Here is a 22,772-nt window from a genome sequence, read left to right on the forward strand (position 1 = left end):
TAACTTTCCTTCCAAGGAGTAAGCGTCTTTTAATTTCATGGCTGCAATCAGCATCCACAGTGATTTTGGAGCCCAAAAAAAATAAAGTCTGACACTGTTTCCACTGTTTCCCCATCTATTTCCCATGAAGTGATGGGACCAGATGCCACGATCTTTGTTTTCTGAATGTTGAGCTTCAAGCCAATCTTTTCACTCTCCTCTCACTTTCATCAAGAGGCTTTTGAGTTCCTCTTCACTTTCTGCCATAAGGGTGGTGTCATCTGCATATCTGAGGTTATTGATATTTCTCCCAGCAATCTTGATTCCAGCTTGTGCTTCTTCCAGCCCAGCGTTCCTCATGATGTACTCTGCATAGAAGTTAAATAAGCAGGGTGACAATATACAACCTTGACGTACTCCTTTCCCTATTTGGAACCAGTCTGTTGTTCCATGTCCAGTTCTAACTGTTGCTTCCTGACCTGCATACAGGTTTCTCAAGAGGCAGGTCAGGTGGTCTGGTATTCCCATCTCTTTCAGAATGTTCCACAGTTGATTGTGATCCACACAGTCAAAGGCTTTGGCATAGTCAATGAAGAAGAAATAGATGTTTTTCTGGAACTCTCTTGTTTTCTCCATGATCCAGCGGATGTTGGCAATTTGATCTCTGGTGCCTCTGCCTTTTCTAAAACCTGCTTGAACATCTGGAAGTTCACGGTTCACATATTGCTGAAGTGTTGCCTGGAGAATTTTGAGCATGACTTTACTAGCGTGTGAGATGAGTGCAATTGTGCGGTAGTTTGAGCATTCTTTGGCATTGCCTTTCTTTGGGGTTGGAATGAAGACTGACCTTTTCCAGCCCTGTGGCCACTGTTGAGTTTTCCAAATTTGCTGGCATACTGAGTGCAGCACTTTCACAGCATCATCTTTCAGGATTTGAAATAGCTTAACTGGAATTCCAACACTTCCACTAGCTTTGTTTCCAAGGCAAACCATTAAATATTACTGTAATCCAAGCCTATGCCTCAACCAGTAACACTGAAGAAGCCAAAGTTGAACGGTTCTATGAAGACCTACAAGACCTTTTAGAACTAACACCCAAAAAAGATGTCCTTTTCATTATAGGGGACTGGAATGCAAAAGTAGGAAGTCAAGAAACACCTGGAGGAACAGGCAAATTTGGCCTTGGAGCACGAAATGAAGCAGGGCAAAGGCTAATAGAGTTTTGCCAAGAGAAAGCACTGGTCATAGCAAACACCCTCTTTCCACAACACAAGAGAAGACTCTACACATGGACATCACCAGATGGTCAACACTGAAATTATATTGATTATATTCTTTGCAGCCAAAGATGGAGAAGCTCTATACAGATAGCAAAAACAAGACCAGGAGCTGACTGTGGCTCAGATCATGAACTCCTTATTGCGAAATTCAGACTTAAATTGAAGAAAGTAGGGAAAACCACTAGACCATTTGGATATGACCTAAATCAAATCCCTTATGACTCTACAGTGGAAGTGAGAAATAGATTTAAGGGACTAGATCTGATAGATAGAGTGCCTGATGAACTCTGGACGGAGGTTCGTGACATTGTAGAGAAGACAGGGACCAAGACCATCCCCATGGAAAAGAAATGCAAAAGAGCGAAATGGCTGTCTGAGGAGGCCTTACAAATAGCTGTGAAAAGAAGAGAAGTGAAAAGCAAAGGAGAAAAGGAAAGATATAAGCATCTGAATGCAGAGTTCCAAAGAATAGCAAGGAGAGATAAAAAGCCTTCCTCTGCGATCAATGCAAAGAAATAGAGGGAAACAACAGAATAGGAAAGACAAGAGATTTCTTCAAGAAAATCAGAGATACCAAGGGAACATTTTATGCAAAGATGGGCTCGATAAAGGACAGAAATGGTATGGACCTAACAGAAGCAGAAGATATGAAGAAGAGGTGGCAAGAATACACAGAAGAACTGTACAAAAAAGATCTTTACAACCAAGATAATCATGATGGCGTGATCACTCACCTAGAGCCAGACATCCTGGAATGTGAAGTCAAGTGGACCTTAGAAAGCATCACTACAGGCTGTAGGGTAGAGCTAATGGCAGCCTCTGGGTGGGCTCATGCCAACAAGTACTCCCAGATCTGCTGCTGCTATTGTCTTTGTCCCTGCAGTAAGCCACAGCTGCATCCCCCACCTTGGCAGGAGACCCTCCAATACCAGCAGGTAGGTCTTCCTCAGGCTCTTATGTGGTCACTACTTTTTACCCTGAGTCTTGGCGCACACAAGACCTTGTATGCACCCTCAAAGAGTTGAGTTTCTGCTTTCCCCAGCCCTGTGGAATTCCTGGGCTCAAACTCCACTGTTCTTTAAACCTAGATTCTCTAGGGCTCCTCCACCTATTGCTGGGAAGCCCTATGTGGGGCTCAGAACTTTCACTCCTATGGCAGAACTTCTGTGGTATAATTGTTTTCCAGTTTGTGGGTCACCCATCTGAGTATGGGATTTGTTTTTATCATGACTGTGCCCCTTCTACCATAAAGTGGCTTCTTCTTTGCCTTTGCATGTAGGGTATCTTTTTGGGTAGGTTCCAGAAACTTTTTGTCAATGGTTTTTCAGTGATTTGTTGTGCTTTTTGTGTTTATATAACAAGGGATGAGTTCATACCCTTCTACTCTGCCATCTTAAGCTAATCCCCTTTATTTTTTAAATTTATTTTATATTAGAGTACGGTTAATGTACAGTATTGCATTTATTTTATATTGGAGTATAGTTAATGTTCAGGTATACAGCAAAATGATTTAGTCACACACACATAATACATATAGATTTATATATATCAATTCTTTTTCAGATTATTTTCTTATATAGATTATTACAGACTGTTGAGTAGAGTTCCCTGTGCTATTAAGACCTACTGGTCCTTCTTGATTATCTACTTTATATGTAATAGTGTGTATATGTGAATTCCAACCTCCTAATTTATCTCCCCCAACTCCTTTCCTCTCTGGTAAGATTGTTTTCTAAGCCCGTGAGTCTGTTTCTATTATGTAAATAAATTCATTTGTATCAACTTTTTAGATTCCACATATATATGATATTATAAATATCATGACATTTGTCTTTACTATAATAGTATGCTGCTGCTGCTGCTGCTGCTAAGTCGCTTCAGTGGTGTCCGACTCTGTGCGACCCCATAGACGGCAGTCGACCAGGCACCGCCGTCCCTGGGATTCTCCAGGCAAGAACACTGGAGTGGGTTGCCATTTCCTTAGTATAATAATCTATAATTTACTATAATAGTATAGTAATCTCTAGGTTTATCTATGTTGCTACAAATGGCATTGTTTCTTTTTCATGGCTGAGTAAAGTTCCATTGCATATATATACCACATCTTCTTTATCCATTTATCTGTTCATGAATATTCATGTTGCTTCCATGTCTTGGCTACTGTAAATAGTGCTGCAATAAACATTGGGGTGCACGTATCTGTTCAAAGTATAGTTTTCACAGATATATGCCCAGGAGTAGGGTTGCTATATCATATGGTAACTCTGTTTTTAAAGAGTCGGACACAACTGAGCGACTGAAATGAACTGAAGGAACCTCCATGCTATTCTCCATAGTGGCTGCACCCATTTACATTCCCTCCAACAGGATAGGAGGGTTCCCTTTTCTCTACAGTGCTTACTGCTTATAGATTTTTCAGTGGTGGCCATTCTGACTTGAATGAGTGATACTTCACTATAGTTTTGATCTGCATTTCTCTAATAATTTGAGCATGAGCATCTTTTCATGTGATTTTTTTTGGCCATTTGGATGTCTTCTTTTGAGAACTGTCTGTTTAGATCATCTGCCCTTTTTTGGATTGGGTTGTTTTCTTTTATATTGAGCTGCATGAGCAGCCCATTTGGAAAGTCTGGACTCAGAACACACGTGAGGAAGTGCACCTTGACTTGAGGAGCAAGGTGGCCTCCTCAGCCTCCTGTGCATGAGGTAGCCTGATAGAGATATTAAGACCTGCTCCCTCCTGAGCATGGACAAGCCTCAGTCTCAGCCTCTCAGATGGACGGTCAGAGTCAGCCTGCCTTCCCTTCCCTTCAAGTCGCCATTCCAAACCTCCCACTCTCTGAGATGATAAACAACATCACAGGTGTAGCCAGCTCTAGGGCAGGCCCTAGGTGTAAGCAACCCTGGCCCTCTAATCACAGTTCCTGCTTTACTCTCACACTTAAAAAGAGAATTGTAACTCTTGTAACCCAGTCATTCGTGTGCCTCCTTCATGAGGATTCAGTGCGGCTGTGGTGCTGTTATCCCTCTGATAGGAACTCTAACTCAGTGTAAAGCCCCAAAGATCTGTCACTTATTTTTCTTTTATATTGTACTATATTTTATTTACAGTGTTGTGTTTGTTTCAGGTGTATAGCAAAGTGATACAATCATATATATATATATGAATTAACAAAAGCAGTTCCTGTCTTTTGATGGGGAGCTCGTGGTTTATAATATAAATGGCATTAAAATTTTATTTAAAAAAAGAGAATTATATTATTACTAGGACAATCTAGAATTTTTATTTTAAGAAAATATAAAAATTTCAGAAAGTTTCTGAAGATATTTTTGAATTTATATCTGAATTTAAAATTTCTGAAGATATATTCTGAAAATTTCTGAAGATACAGTTGTTTATGACATACAATAGGCAAAAAATACTGTTTTGAACAAGCTACTATGTCACTTCTAGGACATACACGCCCTTCTTTAAAATAATTATGACTTGCCCATCTCACCAGATTTGTGGTAAGAATCAAACGATTAAACCAAGTGATTTAACCAGCACATAAAGGGCTTCCCTGGTGGTTCAGTCAGTAAAAAATCCTACTGCCATGCAGGAGACTGTCTGAAATGCAAGAGACCTGGGTTCAATCCCTAGGTCAGGAAGATCCCCTGGAGAAGGAAATGGCAACCCACTCCAGTATTTTTGCCTGGGATATCTCACGGACAGAAGAGCCTGGCGAGCTACAGTCCATGGGATTGAGTCGGACACGACCTAGCAACAAAACCACCACCACGACCACCATGAACGTAAAATCATATCAGGAATATTCTGATTCCACTGCAGCCCTAGGAGAGGCAAAATCATACATTCGTTTGAAATAAGCATAGACTTTCCCCTAACTTAGCAATCTATGCTTTGGAAAAGGGGCCTGCTGAAATTCCTTTATATCCTAACTAAAGGAGAAAATAACAGAATTCGGGGCAACTTGTCTACAACCAGGAGGTCACTCATACATACAGCCTCTGAGGTAAAGTACAGAACAAATCCCTGTGATTCAGAAAAGCTCCCTCATTTCATTATAAACCAGAGCAGAAAGTTCTATTAAAATAATTGCAAGCATTACTTGAATATTTCCATTGCAAAAGTCATAGTTATGCCTGCCGAGTTCTTTAATCTACCGAGTTTGGCCTAAACCCCAAATGGGACTACAGTGGAAAAATGAATGCATATTCTTGCCCTTATTGCGCTCCTTAGCACAAAATGTTTTTACATTTATAATGTTTTTAGAGAAAATAGCTGGATATTTTAGCTGCTACTTTACAGGCTGAGGATGGCTGGCAAAGAAGTATGTTTTAAAGCAGTAACTTTGCCCCAGGTTCTGCTTCTGGGTATAATAATGGTACCCCTGACTCAAAAACCGAACATGTATATCTGCAGAGATTCGGCTTTGGTTCTGGGAGCTGGTTCTGGTTCTTGTCGATGGTATTGACAAATAAGGCAATTTTTCTTGGTGCTAAAATAATTGGCCCAGATGAGCATAATTAAGACCATAATTGGACAGGGGGAACTAATGAGCCTAAGTGATTTTACATTTCCCATATGCAAAAACTAGAGCAAAAAAAGTAATATATTCCAAATCATACTTAATTTATAGAGTGAAGGTGCTTATAAAACTATAATCAGAAGGTCTCCTGGGTGGTTAAAAACTATGAGATATAGTTGGTTATCTCATTACCAACTGTAAAGTTTTTATGTGGAAGTTGAGAAAATACTGCAACTTGCTTTGACACTGTATTTTTTCAGTAAGAGATTGTTGTATGTTTTCTGTTTTGTGTACTATGCTAAAAGTTCTTTGTATATCATCTAATTTATTCCTCATTAACCCCAGAAATTTGGGTGTTACTATTACACCCATTACATGGATGAGAAAACCGAGGCTTGGAAATATAAATTTTTTGCCCAGGTTCACACAGCTGGTAAATGGAAGAATTGGACAAAAGATAAATTCTGGCGCCAAACCTCTTTTAACTCATGGCTTCCAGTCTAATAGAGTTTTGCGAAATGTCTGTGGTTATTCCAGAAGTTTCAGTCATTCTTACTTTTAACATACTGGAGATAAGGTTACTTGAAATTAGAGAAAAATATTGAATTACAGACTGTCCCAATCTGCTTTTTTTCATCAAGCAAATGGGTGACTCAGATGAACCATGTGGCATCTACAGAGGGTGCCTTCCAGCTCTCCTCCCACAAACTTCCTGCTGAGCTGCAGGGCATGCAGGGAGCTGCCAGTTTTCAACTGCAGCATCCTACAGACCTGCTGAGCATTGGAGCTAGAGGCGATTGTGGGACAGGGTCTTCAGGGAAGCAGACACTGAGACTGAGAAGTACAAGAGATGTACTGAGGGAAATCAAAGATGTCCCATAGAGGAATCTTTTGTTGGGCAGGAATGCTGTGCCCCACTATGGTCCACAGACCATGCTTTAAATAGCAAGGGACCAGTTTACTGGCTCTCAGCTGTGGGGCTGTGACACACTCCTGTATGCGAATGCCTCTCAGGGATATCATCACATGTGAATCAATGAATACCGTCAATACAGTGGGAAACATATATACTCTCACAAGGATACCTACTAGGTAGAATCTGGAGCAGAAATCAACAAAATGAAAATGGGACTGATCAAGTTAAAAGCAGGAGGTGTGGTATCGAATGATACCAGGATTGCCGCTCCCAGGAGCATAGATGTGGGCCTGTGAACATGCCTGCACACCCAGGGCACTGGCTCCTCAGAAATGACACAAAGCTACATTTTAGGCATTTAAAATTTTCCCCAGATCTGCTTTTTCTTAACCAGAAGTCACCTTCTCGGAAAAGGCAATAGCACCCCACTCCAGTACTCTTGCCTGGAGAATCCCATGGACGGAGGAGCCTGGTGAGCTGCGGTCTATGGGGTCGCTAGGAGTCAGACACGACTGACCGACTTCACTTTTCACTTTCATGCATTGGAGAAGGAAATGGCAACCCACTCCAGTGTTCTTGCCTGGAGAATCCCAGGGATGGGGGAGCCTGGTGGGCTTCCGTCTATGGGGTCGCACAGTCAGACACGACTGAAGCGACTTAACAGCAGCAGCAGCAGCAGTCACCTTCTAGCCCTCTCAAGTACATCACTAAAATCTCTCATTCAGGGGACCAAAAACCCACAAAAGTTAGTTTTGTTCAAAATGTCTAATTCCACAAACAAAGGGAGGCCTCTACAACAAGAGGTCATATGTTCACAAGCAATTGCTTATGCAAACTGTCAAATTACACCTTAAAATGGGGTTGGGGAGGTGGAAGTATAGAGAAAGAGGGGGTTAATTTAATTCTAAGCTGCTTTAAGCCAGGAAAACAGGCCATGTGGAGTTAAGCTGGGGAGAGGAGTTGGGTTTGCTCATTATTCCTAGAGTCAAAAGAAAAAATTAACCTGAGATATAAGAGAGTAAAGTCACTTTGATCTCTACAACCCCAAATGTCCAGGTGCAAAATATATTGAAAGATAACAGGCATCTTACACTCATCTACAACTCTGTACTTAGCCAGCTAATCTTTAATAGTCAAAAGAAATGTCCATTAATAATTTAAAGGAGTGATGCCAGAAAAAGAAACCCAAAATAAGTCCAGAATCAGCAGGAAAGGATGGTCGAGGTCAGCTGTAAAGTGGGGCATGTAGGATCACACTACACCTTCATGATTCGTATGAAATGCATTCTGACATGTGGATGCCAAAGCACAGATTGGCAAGAGGAATTCATGAAGACTCCATCCTGCAGCCTCAGAGACGATCCCAGCTGAGAAGGTGTAAATGCTGACTATAACACAAACATTCTGAAGGCAAACAGAAAAATTGATTTTTTAAAAATAAGTCAAATTCATATTATTGTTTACACATAGACATACTACTCTGAAACAAAACAAACATTTTGGATATTTTTTATAGGTTTCTTATTTTTCTATTTTGAAATTTTTAGAAGCAAGAGGAAAAGAGAAGTCAGTGGAAAATTCTGTTAGTCATGAGTGACAGAAGGAATTACTACTGCAGTTCCTTGACAGAAAGGTTTTGTTATTACTGGGTTGTTTTTTTTTTTTTTTTCTGGGAAATATGTTATTTCCCTTGAAAAAAGTGCAGGTTTGACAAGTAAAGCTAGAGCTGATACTGAGGAGGCTCTCACTGCCACACAACAGGACAGAGTCCCTTTACAAAGCTCAAAGAGGACAAATTTCAATGCCTAATTACAAATATCTAAATTAAAGTCTGGCCTAAACACCAAAGCAGAAGACTTCAACAAAAACATTAGTGAGTCAAAGATGCTCATGAGACTGGAAGTAAGCACTGTCCAATACTGCTAGGTTCGTTTTCTATGGCCTCTTAGCTTCCTTTCATCATCACGATGATGCTCTCCAGGGTATAGGAGTCCTAAGCACAACTGTGAAATTGCGTATAAGAAAAACGATTTCATTTACAAAAGGAAAACCATACCATAGTATGTCCAAAATGCTATCTGAAGCACACATTATACAAGGTTTTAGTCTATAATATTTTGTTTCTATTCTACCTTAAAGCTATGATGTATGCTTAATTTTCTGCTTAATTGATTCATTCCAAACCTGAACCATGCTACAGGAAATGAGGTCACTTAAAGATGCTCTCTGCCTGGGAATTCCCTGGCAGTCCAGTGACTAAGAGGTTGTGCTTCCACTGCAGCGGGGTATGGGTTCAATCTCAGGTCAGTACTAGGATAAAAAAAAAAAAACCTCTTTGCTCTACCAGCAGAGCCCTTAGTTTAATAACTACTGGGCTTCTCTGGTGACTTAGTTAGTAAAGAATCTGCCTGTAATGCAGGAGACCAAGGTTCAACGCTTGGGTCAGGAAGATCCCCCAGAGAAGGAAATGGCTACCCATTTCAGTATTCTTGCCTGGGAAATCCCACTGACAGAGAAGTATGGTGGGCTACAGTCCATCAGATCACAAACAGTCAGACACGAATGAGTGACTAACACACAATTTATGCTTAGCTAGGGGGTTCAGTTCAGTTCAGTTTCTTAGTCGTGGCCGACTCTTTGTGACCCCATGGACTGCAGCACGCCAGGCTCCCCTGTCCATCACCAACTCCCAGAGCTTGCTCAAACACATGTCCATCGAGTTGGTGATGACATCCAATAATCTCATCCTTTGTTGTCCCCTTCTCCTTCCACTTTCAATCTTTCCCAGCATCAGGGTCTTTTCCAAGGAGTAAGTTTTTTGCATCAGGTGGCCAAAGTATTGGAGTATCAGCTTCAACATCAGTTCTTTCAATGAATATTCAGCACTGATTTCCTTTGGGATGGACTGGTTGGATCTCCTTGCAGTCCAAGGGACTCTCAAGAGTTTTCTCCAACACCACAGTTCAAAAGCATCAATTCTTCGGCACTCAGCTTTCTTTATGGTTCAACTCTCACATCCATACGTGACTACTGGAAAAATCATAGCTTTGACTAGATGAACCTTTGTTGGCAAAGTAATGTCTCTGTTTTTTAATATGCTGTCTGCTGCTGCTGCTGCTGCTAAGTGGCTTCAGTCATGTCTCACTCTGTGCGACCCCATAGACGGCAGCCCACCAGGCTCCCCCGTCCCTGGGATTCTCCAGGCAAGAACACTGGAGTGAGTTGCCATTTCCTTCTCCAAATATGCTGTCTAGGTAGGTCATAACTTTTCTTCCAAGGAGCAAGCGTCTTACTTAATTTCATGGCTGCAGTCACCATCTGCCGTGATTTTAGAGCCCAAGAAAATAAAGTCTGACACTGTTTCCATCATTTCCCCATCTTTTCGCCGTGAAGTGATGGGACTGGATGCCATGATCTTCATTTTTTGAATGTTGAGTTTTAAACTAACATTTTCACTCTCCTCTTTCATCGAGACTCTTTAATTCCTCTTCTCTTTCTACCATAAGGGTGGTGTCATCTGCATATCTGAGATTATTGATATTTCCCCCAGCAATCTTGATCCCAGCTTGTGCTTCATTCAGCCCTAAATTTTGTATGATGTACTCTGCATCTAAGTCAAATAAGCAGGGTGACAATATACAGCCTTGACATACTCCTTTCCAGATTTGGAACCAGTCTGTTGTTCCATGTCCATGTTGCTCCTTGACCTGCATACAGATTTCTCAGGAGGCAAGTAAGGTGGTCTGGTATTCCTATCTCTTGAAGAATTTTCCAGTTTGTTGTGATACACACAGTCAAAGACTTTGGTGTAATCAATAAAGCAGAAGTAGATGTTTTTCTGGTATTCTCTTGCTTCTCGATGATCCAATGGATGTTGGCAATTTGATCTCTGGTGCCTCTGCCTTTTCTAAAACGAGCTTGAACATCTGGAAGATCTTGGTTTATGTACTGTTGAAGCCTGGCTTGGAGAATTTTGAGCATTACTTTGCTAGGATGTGAAGTGAGTGCAATTGTGAAGTAGTTTGAGCATTCTTTGGCATTGCCTTTCTTTGGGATTGGAATGAAAACTGACCTTTTCCAGTCCTGTGGCCACTGCTGAGTTTTCCAAATTTGCTGGCATATTGAGTATAGCACTTTTACTGCATCATCTTTTAGGATTTGAAATAGCTCAACTGGAATTCCATCACCTCCACCAGCTTTGTTCGTAGTGATGCTTCCTAAGGCCCACTTGACTTTGCATTCCAGGAGGTCCACTCTGGTTATCTGGGTCATGAAGATTTTTTTTGCGTAGTTCTTCCGTATATTCTTGCCACCTCTTCTTAATCTCTTCTTCTGTTTGGACCATACCATTTCTGTCCTTTATAGTGCCCATCTTTGCATGAAATGTTTCCTTGGTATCCCTAATTTTCTTGAAGATATCACTAGTCTTTCCCATTCTATTGCTTTCCTCTATTTCTTTTAATTGATCACCTCGGAAGGCTTTCTTATATCTCCTTGCTACTCTTTGGAACTCTGCATTCAGATGGGCATATCTTTCCTTTTCTCCCTTGCCTTTAGCATCTCTTCTTTTCTCGGCTATTTGTAAACATTCCTCAGACAGCCATTTTGCCCTTTTGCATTTCTTTTTCTGGGGATGGTCTTGGTCACTGTCTCCTGTACAATGCCACGAACCTCCATTCATAGTTCTTCAGGCAGTCTGTCTATCAGATCTAATCCCTTGAATCTATTTCTCACTTCCACTGAATAATCTTAAGGAATTTTATTAGGTCATACCTGAATGGTCTAGTGGTTTTCCCTACTTTCTTCAATTTAAGTCTGAATTTGGGAATAAAGAGTTCATGATATGATCCACAGTCAACTCTCAGTCTTGTTTTTGCTGACTGTATAGAGCTTCTCCAATTTTGGCTGCAAAGAATATAATCAGTCTGATTTCATCATCACCATCTGATGTCCATGTGTAGAGTTAGTTCTAGAGGGTCTTGTTGATCTTCATAGAACCATTCAACTTCAGCTTCTTCAGTGTTACTGGTTGGGACACAGACTTGGATTACTGTGATACTGAATGGTTTGCCTTGGAAACAAACAGAGATCATTTTATTGTTTTTTAGATTGCACCCAAGTACCGCATTTCAAACTCCTTTGTTGACTATGAGGGCTACTCCATTTCTTCTAAGGTATTCTTGCCCACAGTAGTAAATATAATAGTTATCTGAATTAAATTCACCAATTCTAGCCCATTTTAGTTCACCGATTCCTGAAATGTTGAGGTTCACTCTTGCCATCTCCTATTTGACCACTTCCAATTTACCTTGATTCATGGATCTAACCTTCACGGTTCCTATGCAATATTGTTTGTTATAGCATCAGACTTTACTTCCATCACCAGTTACATCCACAGCTGGGCACTGCTTTTGCTTTGGGTCCATCTCTTCATTGTTTCTGGAGTTATTTCTCTACTCTTCCTCAGTAGTTAAGGGGTAGATCATGGAATCACGTACAGCTTTCTCAGGCAAGGGTATTACTTTGAGAGACCTAAAGGTGCTGATTTTCTTTGTAAATAACTGATGTTCTGGGGCTGCATTTTCCTCTTATCTCTATCATGCCTCCTTTGGACACACCAGTGAAGTAGCTAATGGGGCAAGTGTTATTCTGTATCCACTTCAGTTTTTCAAATTTGTATATAATCTTTCAAATTTCAGCCAGAGGTACCTACCCAGCTCATCATGCAGAAGAAACACTCTGAATTATTAAATATGCCTCAAAGTGGGGAGTCAGTACATCTTCATTTGATATTAGATTCATTCTAATTATCCTCTAGAGCTCAGAAAATTAGGGAGTGACTGCAGGTGCCTATTCCTCAGAGTAAATGTGAGAGTCAGTAGCAAACACAAGTGTAACTCAGCAGAATACACGACAAATATGAAGCAGAAGCACCATCAATTTATATTCATCAATCAAGTCTCTAAGACAGAGCTCTGAAAGTGAGAGGACATCTGGGAATGTGGACATGACCTCCAGCACATGGTCATCTTTTCTGAGGGCTGACAAGGCAGGTTTTTGGATACATTTGAAGTCTGGACTATTACATTTTGTCCTATGATGCTCAGGCTGCTTTTGTAGGTCCCAGTTCCTCTTAGATCTACTGGTATGGGTCCCCAACCTCACAACATGAGCCCTGCAATCAAAAAGACTGAGAGAGGAGCCAAAGGATTCCAGCCCTCATCTTCTTGCCTCCTGACAGAAGACTACAAACTCTATTAACATTCCTCGTGGAAGACAATGTTGCTTGGTTAACATTAGAAGAAAACCCTACAATCATTTTTTTGGACCAAGGACCCTGTGTCCCAAATAACATCCAGAGATCCTCTTGGATGCCTTCTAGCTCCATGATTTCATGCCAGTCTCTCTCAGCTATTCATTAGCTAAAACACAAGCTAAAAGGCATTACTCACGTATTATTTTCTGGATATTTTATCATTTCTAAAAAATGTATCAGTTTTATTGAGGTATAATTTATGGACAATAAAATGCACTCATTTAAATTATAGAGTTCAATGGCAGGGTGGATAGGAGAGGAGTTTCATGGAGAATGGATACATATATATCCATTGGTTGAATCCCTTTTCTGTCCAGCTGAAACTACCACAACATTGTTAATGGGCTATATTCCAATACAAAATTAAAACTTAAAAAAAAATAGAGTTTAATAAGTATTGACAAATATATACATCTGGGTTACCATCACAAGAGGTTCCTTGGGTACTTTTGGAGTCAATTTCTAATACCTTGATCCCCAGGCAACCAGTGGCCTCATTTCTGTCACTGGAGGTAAGAGCTGCTAGTTCTGGACTTCATAGAAATGGAATTATTCAATAGGAATTCTTTCCTCTTTATCTTCTTTTATTCAGCTCAGTGCTTAGATATGCACCCAAACTAGGGTACATTGATAGTTTACTTCTTTTCATTGATGAGTATTACATTGTATGGATTAACTACAAGTTAGTTTATCCATTCATCTGTTGATTGACACTTGCTTCTACTTTTTGGTACTATAAATACAATTGCTAAGAACATCTGTGTTCATCCTTATGGACATGCTTGCATTTCTCTTGGCAACATCTAGAAGTGCAGTTGCAATAAGTAAACATTTTCTTTTTAAAAATAAAAACAAATTAAAAATATCATTGTCAATCACCTTATTTCCAGTTAGACATTTAAAGGGAAGAAATGGCACCATAAATCATAGGTCAACCTGCAACTAAAAAAAGGACATGTAGGCTTCCTCTGGGCAGCAAAGTATGAAACTCTTGAGGTCCAAGCCTTCTCTGAGCACAGGGAAAGAGCTCAGAACTGGCTCAAGGAGTGGCAGGAAATTAAGTGGCAGCTGGTCAGGCTCTAGATAGGCAGCCAAGGTGGACAACTGTGCAGTCTCTGCATCATGAGAGCCATGCTCTGGGTGGGTCTGGGGCCCCTAAGTTCCAGGATATTCCAGCTTTGCAAGAAATTCTACTCTGAAATTCAGCCTTTGGTTGCTAAAAATAAGGCTAGAGTGTAATAATGTTTCTGGCAAGAATTAATGTGCAAGAAATCATCAGTATTACATACAAGGAGTTAAATGAGGATAATTTCTTCAATGCTCCAGTCATGCTTTTTCATTTGATTATAATGGTTACTCATGACTTCAGCTAGATTAAATCCACCGTAGTCAACTAAACACATATCAGAGGTAAATAATGCATCACCCTGTCCTATTTCTCTGCAACAAACTCCTCAATTCCAGAAGGAATTTCCTAATTCAACATCAAAGACTGATTAAACATTTGGTAAAGGAGCTTAAAAAATGACTGTGTGATTTTATTTTACATATACAAACCAGATAAAAATAAATTAAAACTTCCTCTGGGTGCTTAAAGTTTGTAGTCAAATCTTCTAAAAGGCAGAGAATGGGAGAAATAATGAACCACTTTAGAGTTCATGAAAAAATTAAAATCTGTCTCAAAATTTCACAATTAAGCTATGAGGTCACTAATCATCCTGCAGTTACTGACCCATCATCGAACCAAGCGCTACATGTTCATAGTCCTTCACAGTCTCCCTTTTCAATTCAATATTTAAGAAAGAACAGAAATTAGAAAATACAAATTTACAGAGAAGAAAAAATAAGGGAAATTTTATAAGTATTTTCTAAGGCATTTGGCCAAACTAAAACTACTATGTGTTTTTGGCTCTCACAGCTTATAATGGGGACTTAAATAGTGTTTCCTTACAGCATGGACAAGGTGGGCAAAGGAGTGAATTGGCCTATTTTCAGTTTGGTTGGTAACTTAACACGTGGTCTGCCATAGCAGAACCTCCTGACAGAGGACAAAGCGTGAGGTACGGAGGCCGCCAGCCCAGAGTCCTGGCAGCTCTGTGGTCTGAGCTAGCTTAGAAGTAACGTGCACTGGAAGCAGGAACTCTGGAGTCCTTGAGCAAATTAATTACTGTCTTTGGTTTCTCGTTTGTGAAATGAATAACAGGTACCTTTCCTACCTGAAATCCGGAGGCTGGGCCCAGGCCTCTCACTCCTGGACCACCTGCTCAACACACCGTCCTGGGGCTTCCTCTCTCTAGATGGTGATGGCCCTTTAGCAACACACAGGCTGTCAGAATTGGTGCTACTTGGTGGCTGTCTGGTCCTTAGTTTTATAGTCTTGGAAAGAAAGGCCCAGGGGATAGTTCCATGCTTCCAAATTTTACCTTTGGAAAATAACAAATAATGTACTAAAGAAACACCTGCGAAGAACCTAGATGAAAATCCATTTGATACACATATTTGTCTGCCAACAACTCCCATTACCAGGTGGCTTCCAAAACATCCTTTCGAAAGTTGGCAGATAGTACCTGAAGACATTCAGGTCCTGGTCTCCTCACAGCTGAAGGAGGCAGTACCAGCTCTAACAGCTCCAACAGGAAGACATCAGATGCACGCTTGGGCTGAAATACCAGCCAATCCAAGTGCCACTACCTCCATTTTTTTTTTTTTTTTTTGAAAAGAGAATTCAGCTCCTGCCAAAGAGAGTTTCAGCCACAAGGATGCACCTGGAGACCTTCGACCACAAGACGTGTGAGGCTCCCATGCCCCCACCCCCATCCCAGGACCTCTGCAGCAGGCACACTAAGGCCTATGACAGAAGTCTCCTGAAGCACCTCCTGACGTCCCGGCTGCCTTTGCCTGCCTTGCAGACTGGTGCTCACCCAGGAACCTCTCTGCACTTGGACTGAAACTTGAATCATAGTCTGACATTCTCTCAACCTTTCTTGGGTCCTTCCCCAACTCTCCTGATAACATTTTGTACTTTTAACCCCATCTTGGCACCTGCCTCTCAGAGGTCCATACAACATATCATTCATTCACTTGAGGAATGTTAATTGAGTGCCTTCAATGGTCCTGGGCTTCCCAGGTGGCACTAGTGGTAAAACTCACCTGCTAGTGCAGGACACATAGAGACGTGGGTTCAATCCCTGGGTCAAGAAGATCCCCTGGAGGAGAGCAACGCAACCCACTCCAGTATTCTTTCCTGGAGAATTCCATGGACAGAGGAGCCTGGTGGGCTACACAGTCCATGGGATTGCCAAGAGTTGGACATGACTGAAGTGACTATGCACGCACACACAATGTTTCTGGCACTGGTCCATAGCCCTGGGGAGAAGGGCACAGGACTGCAAGGCCACACATTCCTAGCCCTCCCTCTCGGGGTCATGAACTGCTTCTTCTCTTTGGCTTTCACCATGTGCTGAGAGCACATAACAGCCTCAGCTCATTCACTTTACTAATGGATTGCTTCATGGTTAAGAAAACTGTTGCCAGGGGCTTCCCCCACTGCGCCAGTCTTTTTACTCTAAAACTCATGGTTCTTCACCATTAGGCTATGATAACCCAGTTTGGCTGACAGCTCTGAGCACTTTCTTTTTTGACTCATGAAGGCCAGGAAAACCAGTTAGAGAGGGAAACTGTATTTCAGAGAATTCATAGTCCTACACAGGTTAGTGGTGATGCTGTTTAACTCATACAGAAGGGGAGGTCCTTTGTCCAGTGTGGATTTCTAGCTCATCTTCACCATGTCAAGAAGATAGAGAGGATAGACAAAGCCTCAGCTTCCTTCTCTATACCACCTCAGCTCAGCTCTGGCAAACTGATAGGTGGCTGAATACATCCAAAGCTTTCCCCAGAGGCCGCCAGGCCCACTGGACAGTCAGCCACACCAGCCCACCTGTTATCCAAGAGCAGCCTTCTGAACACTGATGCAAATTCATACCATGATCTCCAAGGTCAGCTATGGTGTCCTCCACATTTGACCCAAGTGTGCGGAGATCCAGGGAAGGAATGGGCTGAGACTCAGGAAGGCTGTCTGAAGCGGGGTCATCAAATTCCTTGCAAAAAGTAATGAACAATTCATGAGAAGCTGATCAGAGGAAACAGCATTACCACAAATGAAACAATATTCTTGTTTAGAAAATTATTTGGAAACAAAAGCCTACCTAATCCTCTCCCTTAAACATGATAACATTTCAAATCTTAGGAAGGCAGCTTGGAATGAGAGAAACAGCTTTGAATTAACTTGGTAGGTGACCTTGGGCAAAGCATGTAACCTCCCTTGGCCTGAGTGTCAGGTGAGGGTGAGGCAGGCGGGATGCCCAGGGCGCACACGGAAGGAGGTACTGACTTGCAGCATCGGCTGCTGAGAATGAAGATCTCCTTCCACTGTGCACCCAGGCCTCACGCTCCCCACAGCCTAGTCCAGCCCTGCTCAGCTTCCTCATCTCAAGACTACAGGTGCTGGCTTCAATAATGTTCAAGCTCTCTTTCAGCTTTTACAGCTCTGTGATTTTATGAATTTCAATTCCCTAAAAGAAAAGAGATCTAAGAGGTGACATAAGAGATTATACTTAAAAAAAAATGTTAAGTTAAACTTCTCAAATATATCAACAGGCATTTCAGCTAATCACTGTGTCTATGTGTGTGTGTGTGTGTGTGTGTGTGTGTGTGTGTTTGCCACCCAGACCTAATGCTGAATTGACCTGTTTTCCAGGATAAATGGTTTTCATGGAGAACTAGTCCAAGAGCACCTTATCAAAAGGAGAAAGTTCAAACTAATCCTAAATAAATAAGTAAAACACAGCTGTGCTACACTGTGATGCGGCATCTGTGGAAATACAGTCATAAATATTTTTAAGAAAAATAGTCCATTTTTTATACTGTATAATAATTGTTGCAGGAGGTGAAACTGGGGCTCCAAATTTCAAAGGATCACCAATAATGCGAAAAAACAAAGATTGTGTGAAATGTGCCTTTGCGTCTATTTCAGAAATTTTTTGAAAACAAGTATTTGAATTCTCAATCGACTTCGATTTTCTGAGCTTCTCTTTGAAGAGAACTGTTATAATAGTCTTAGAAGGAGCAGGACATGACCTGCTCTTTGATCCCCAAGACTATTTCACATTTGCAATCCTGACCTGCCACACTCTTCACAAAAACCTTCACACCTGCATATACCCCAGGATAAAAGAAAGACTGGGCTTAGTGTGTGCATCATGGTATCTAGTTGTTTTAAGCTACCATCCTTTAAGAAGAGGTGCCAACATGATTCCACAGTCAACAACACTTCAAGATTTCAAAGCCCAAATCCAGCAGAGCAGAAAATGCCTGCCAGAGAAAAAGGCTCCGTCAGTCAAGATCTGAAAAACAAAGCAAGCCACTCTCCTAAACGCCTCAAAGAAATTTTATAATGTTTAAGGGGTGACACAACCAGCCTGTCTCTCTCTGAACTCTGATTCTATCTCCAGCTGCTGCTTCTGAAATATAATGAGGCTTGCTTCAGCTCGCCAGACAGAAGCAAGAGGACTAGAGAACAGAGCCCAGTGAGAGGGGGAAGAAATTCAACCACAAATGCGCATTTGGGGAAAGAAAAGAGTGTGTGCCTGTTCATTCCTTCTGTCCTTTTTAATGATGTTTTTCTTTAGCTTCTTGCACCTGAATGATCCAACTTATTTCTCACACTATACTTCCTAGCTTTCAGCTCACTGATGCCTCTCCGCAAGATGTCTAGACCCTTCAGTCCATCTGCAAAGTGTTCAGCTCTCTGTCCTTGGTTCTCTGAATATGTTACACCTGCCTCACTCCTGGGCTTCCCTACTGCTTCCGTCAGTAAAAGAATCTGCCTGAAATGCTGGAGACTGTGAATGTGATCAGACTGGTCTCCACTCTGCCTGGCCTCCTCTCTCCATCCTCCTCCAGGGGGAACAAGAACCTTTGCTCAGGCTGCCTCTCCTTTTCTTCCATTCCCATTAAATGTTCTATTTTTCCTAAAGAGATAATAAGAAGGTCTGCTCATCATGGCTTTCCCAGATCCTCCTCCATCTGAAGCTGCTTTCGAGAACCCAATTTCTGTTCATTACTAAATCAATGTGATCCTGGCCCAGCAGTGTCAGAATCACCAGGGCGTTTGTTAGAAATGCAGTATCTCAGGCCCCACTCCAGACCAGGCAAGTCAGAATCTGCATTTCAACAAGACCAACCAGTGATTCAGGTGCATTTTGAAGTTTGAGAAGTGCTGACAAAAGCCATAAGAATTTGGAATAGCGCCAGCTGACTGTGGTGCTGAGTGGTCAAAGATGGTTCTCCTGAAGAGGAGGTGACATTTGAAAGAGGGAGAGTGGGATGGTACCAACGGGCCAGAGAGAAGCAGCTGACTGGCACAAAGGAAGGTGAGAGACCTGGGGTGCTGAGCAACACCATGCGTTGGGCACAGTCAGCGCTTCCTGTCCTCATCAGTATGCAGCTGGGGAAAGCTGCTTCTGAAAAGCTCAGGACCAAAGACCTTGTTGAACTGAATCCTAACAACCAAAGAATGAACCACCACCGTCTCTGACCAAGACAGCCGCAGGCACCTCCCTCCTGCCTCTGCTCCTTGTTGATGGATGGGGATGGAACTGGGAGAAACTAGGCAGACACTGTGCAGGTTATGAGCTGGGACTCCATAAAATCTGAAATCCTCACGTTCCTCATCTGAACTGAGCAGACACTGTGGAGGTTATGAGCTGGGACTCCATAAAATCTGTGAAATCCTCACGTTCCTCATCTGAACTGAGCCAAGATCTGGAATCCTAGGTTCTGTAGGATAATATAGAGTTAATAAAATCTTAAGTGACTTTACAATCCTCCAAGGGCCTGATTTTTATAGGATGAACAGGACCTCATATAGTGCAGTTGCTTCACACTGATAATAATATCAGAAATTAAAAACAACACAAAAATGGTGATTTTGAAGGCCCATGAAGTAAAGAAGAAGTTGTCAGACACTAAAATGTAAGATTATACTTGAAACTATGCTTTTATTTACCATATGCTGACTGACTGAACTTCAATATGGTTAGAATAAAGTTATTTAGGCTTTATAATACAAAATATTGCCACATCTGCACTTCTCAATTTCCAGCCTCTGGGGGAAAATTCCCTTAGAGGCAGGGGACTCTGAGCATTCCAGGAAAAAAAAAAACCCTCCCAACCCCCACATCTCTGTGGCCAGCTTCCCTGAGAACGGTGGTTGGGATGGAGCAGCGCCAGTGCCCTCACGTTGTCTGCTGAGGGTTCAGTTGACAGAGACTCCTAAGGTCAGAGAAGGCTGGGCCCCCATCTGCTCTAGCTTTGGGTTTTCAGAACTCGAGAGGACTCACAAACACTAAGTCATCGAGAAAGGTGACTCCTCAGTCAGAGAGCAGCAGAAAACAATGTTCCCAGGCTCTGCTTTGTCTGCAAGTAAGCTCCACTAGAGGAGAAGGCAATGGCAAGCCACTCAGTACTCTTGCCTAGAAAATCTCATGGATGGAGGAGCCTGGTAGGCTGCAGTCCATGGGGTCGCTAAGGGTCAGACACGACTGAGTGACTTCACTTTCACTTTTCACTTTCACACATTGGAGAAGGAAATGGCAACCCACTCCAGTGTCCCTGGAGAATCCCAGGGAAGGGGGAGCCTGATGGGCTTCCATCTATGGGGTCACACAGAGTCGGACACGACTGAAGTCTTAGCAGCAGCAGCAGCAGCAGCAGCAAGCTCCACTAGGGGCTCCTGCACAGCCCAGATTCAGAGCCCTCTGCTGACCGACTACAGTGGTAGAAAGAGTGTCTGCAGGCCTAGGGATCACCCCCATAACTTCAGGGGGCCTGGCCCTTCCTGCTAAAGGAAAGACTCTCCCTCAGATGCAGGACTCGCCAATGGAAAAATAACCAGAATTTGAAACAGTAAACTTCTCCAAAAAAGTGACTCCTCCCCAAGTTGCTTTTACCAAAAGAGCTGCAAGGTTGGTGTTGATGTCCATTATCCAAATACAACCCTGAAGAAAAACTACATTAAGTATCAAAGCCCACATCAAGGTCAATGAAGATATTTTAAACCATTAGGGAATGGTATTTGCTATTCAGGTGCTTGGGATGCAGAGGACATGCATTTGGGGTGCACTTCACGTGTGTTTCCTACCTTATTTATTATTGGATATCTAGAGTAATTCGCCAAAGGAGTTATTAAACACAATGTATGATGATAAGGATGGGAGACAGAAAATAAAGAGGGAAAGAACGAAAAATAAAGACAAAAAGAACAACGGACTAGAGAGGTAAAGCATGGCTGAAATTCAAAATTAGATAGACACATATCTGTTCTGCAAAGTCATACCTTTAACTCAGCTATTCATTCCATCCTGATGAAGTCACCCTTAAACATCAGGCACTTGGTACAGCTGCTCTGCAATAGTGTTGTCTCTAATTTTTGGCCTACAGTTAGCACTCTAAACAAATCTCAGTACATCCTGGAGTTGGGCAAAGTTGGTCTGGATGTTTGCTTTCCCTACCTGTCCCTTTTGGCCCTATGAATCTGAAGAATCCGAGGCAAGAAAAGGTCTTTTGTAAAATTTAAAACAGAAGCGCACTCACGTGGAGCTCATCCACAGTCTGCTGCTGGAAGTTCCGAGATCTCAGTTCCTGCATTCGTTTGTTGTTTTCTTCATATTTCTCTTCCACAAGCTTTCTGCATAAAGTGAACATAGGCAAAGACCTGAAATTTGCTAAGACAACATCTATGTTTCATAAGTAAATGTGACCCCTGTTTCAAAAGGCAGACCAGGGTGTTGGGCAGCCAGCCTGCGGTCTCTCTCTTAATGGATGAGCGTGGCACAGCCTCAGTGGGTTCTCCTTTAAAGCATGCAGGATGCCAGCTCCTTGTTCCCCCAGGACTCAGCATAGGAGGGCAGTGCCATCCCTGTGTGCTCTGGCCTGTGCTGATAGGGGTATGTCTCAGATGCCCGAGTGAGAGCCCAACACATACCAATAACTAGATAACAAACCCACAGACATGGAAAATAGACCCACATTTCAAAGAATTTATGGATAAGAATATGAGAGCCACTGTGAAGAGGAATTTTTCTTGGACATTTCCAGTTTCCTCTACAACAGGAATTGAATTTACTAGACCTGTTGTTAAACTGGAGGAAAGATTTGACTTCTTGTGATTACTTGTGCCCTAATTTATACTTAGATTTCTTGAAAAATCACTGAACATCCCTGTCATCAAATTTTCTTGTCTTTAAAGTGGGTGGGTACATTATAATCCTCATGACAATGAAGTTATTTTCAAGCTAACACCCATCCTTTCTTGAATCCTAGAAACAAAAATCAAAACAACTAAAATGCAGTTCATTCATAAAATCAAGAACAAACTTTATTTAACAAACTATTGCCTTTAATAACAAAAATATTAAATGTCACGAGGAAGATCAATGACTTTTTTGCGTATTAAAGAAGTTTTAACCTTAGAAACAATTTATAATGTGCAAGTTATTAAATTGTTTTTTTAATCTGCTACTGTCAGAGATTTAATTTTCCTTTCACTCTCAACAATGACACAAACCACGGTACCCTGGAAATATCTGCATTCCTGAGGTGTTAGATTTGGGGCTATGAGTTGATACAACTGTTCAAACAACATTCATGAATACATTTTCTCAACCAAATCCACACTTAGTGGTATACTG

General features: G+C 41.8%; 1 protein-coding gene across 15 annotated transcripts in view; it reads right to left on the bottom strand.

Moving 5' to 3' along the window:
* The window catches only part of NEK11 (NIMA related kinase 11), a 291,003-nt gene that overhangs the window by 138,767 nt on the left and 129,464 nt on the right, over nt 1-22,772 (bottom strand). For 13 of the 15 annotated variants that reach the window (XM_088840715.1, XM_088840700.1, XM_088840706.1 and 10 more), the window contains 2 exons: nt 21,676-21,769; nt 16,961-17,120 (listed from right to left, as the gene is read on the bottom strand). In XM_088840715.1, the coding sequence (XP_088696841.1) occupies nt 16,961-17,120; nt 21,676-21,769 (254 nt within the window). The remainder of the gene's footprint in view (nt 1-16,960; nt 17,121-21,675; nt 21,770-22,772) is intronic. The other 2 variants (XM_055413987.2, XM_055413911.2) reach the window with 1 other exon arrangement.

The sequence above is a fragment of the Moschus berezovskii genome, chromosome 1 (assembly GCF_049115385.1).
Source record: "Moschus berezovskii isolate FMDL1 chromosome 1, NW_MosBer_1.0, whole genome shotgun sequence".
In the NCBI taxonomy this organism is placed as follows: domain Eukaryota; kingdom Metazoa; phylum Chordata; class Mammalia; order Artiodactyla; family Moschidae; genus Moschus; species Moschus berezovskii.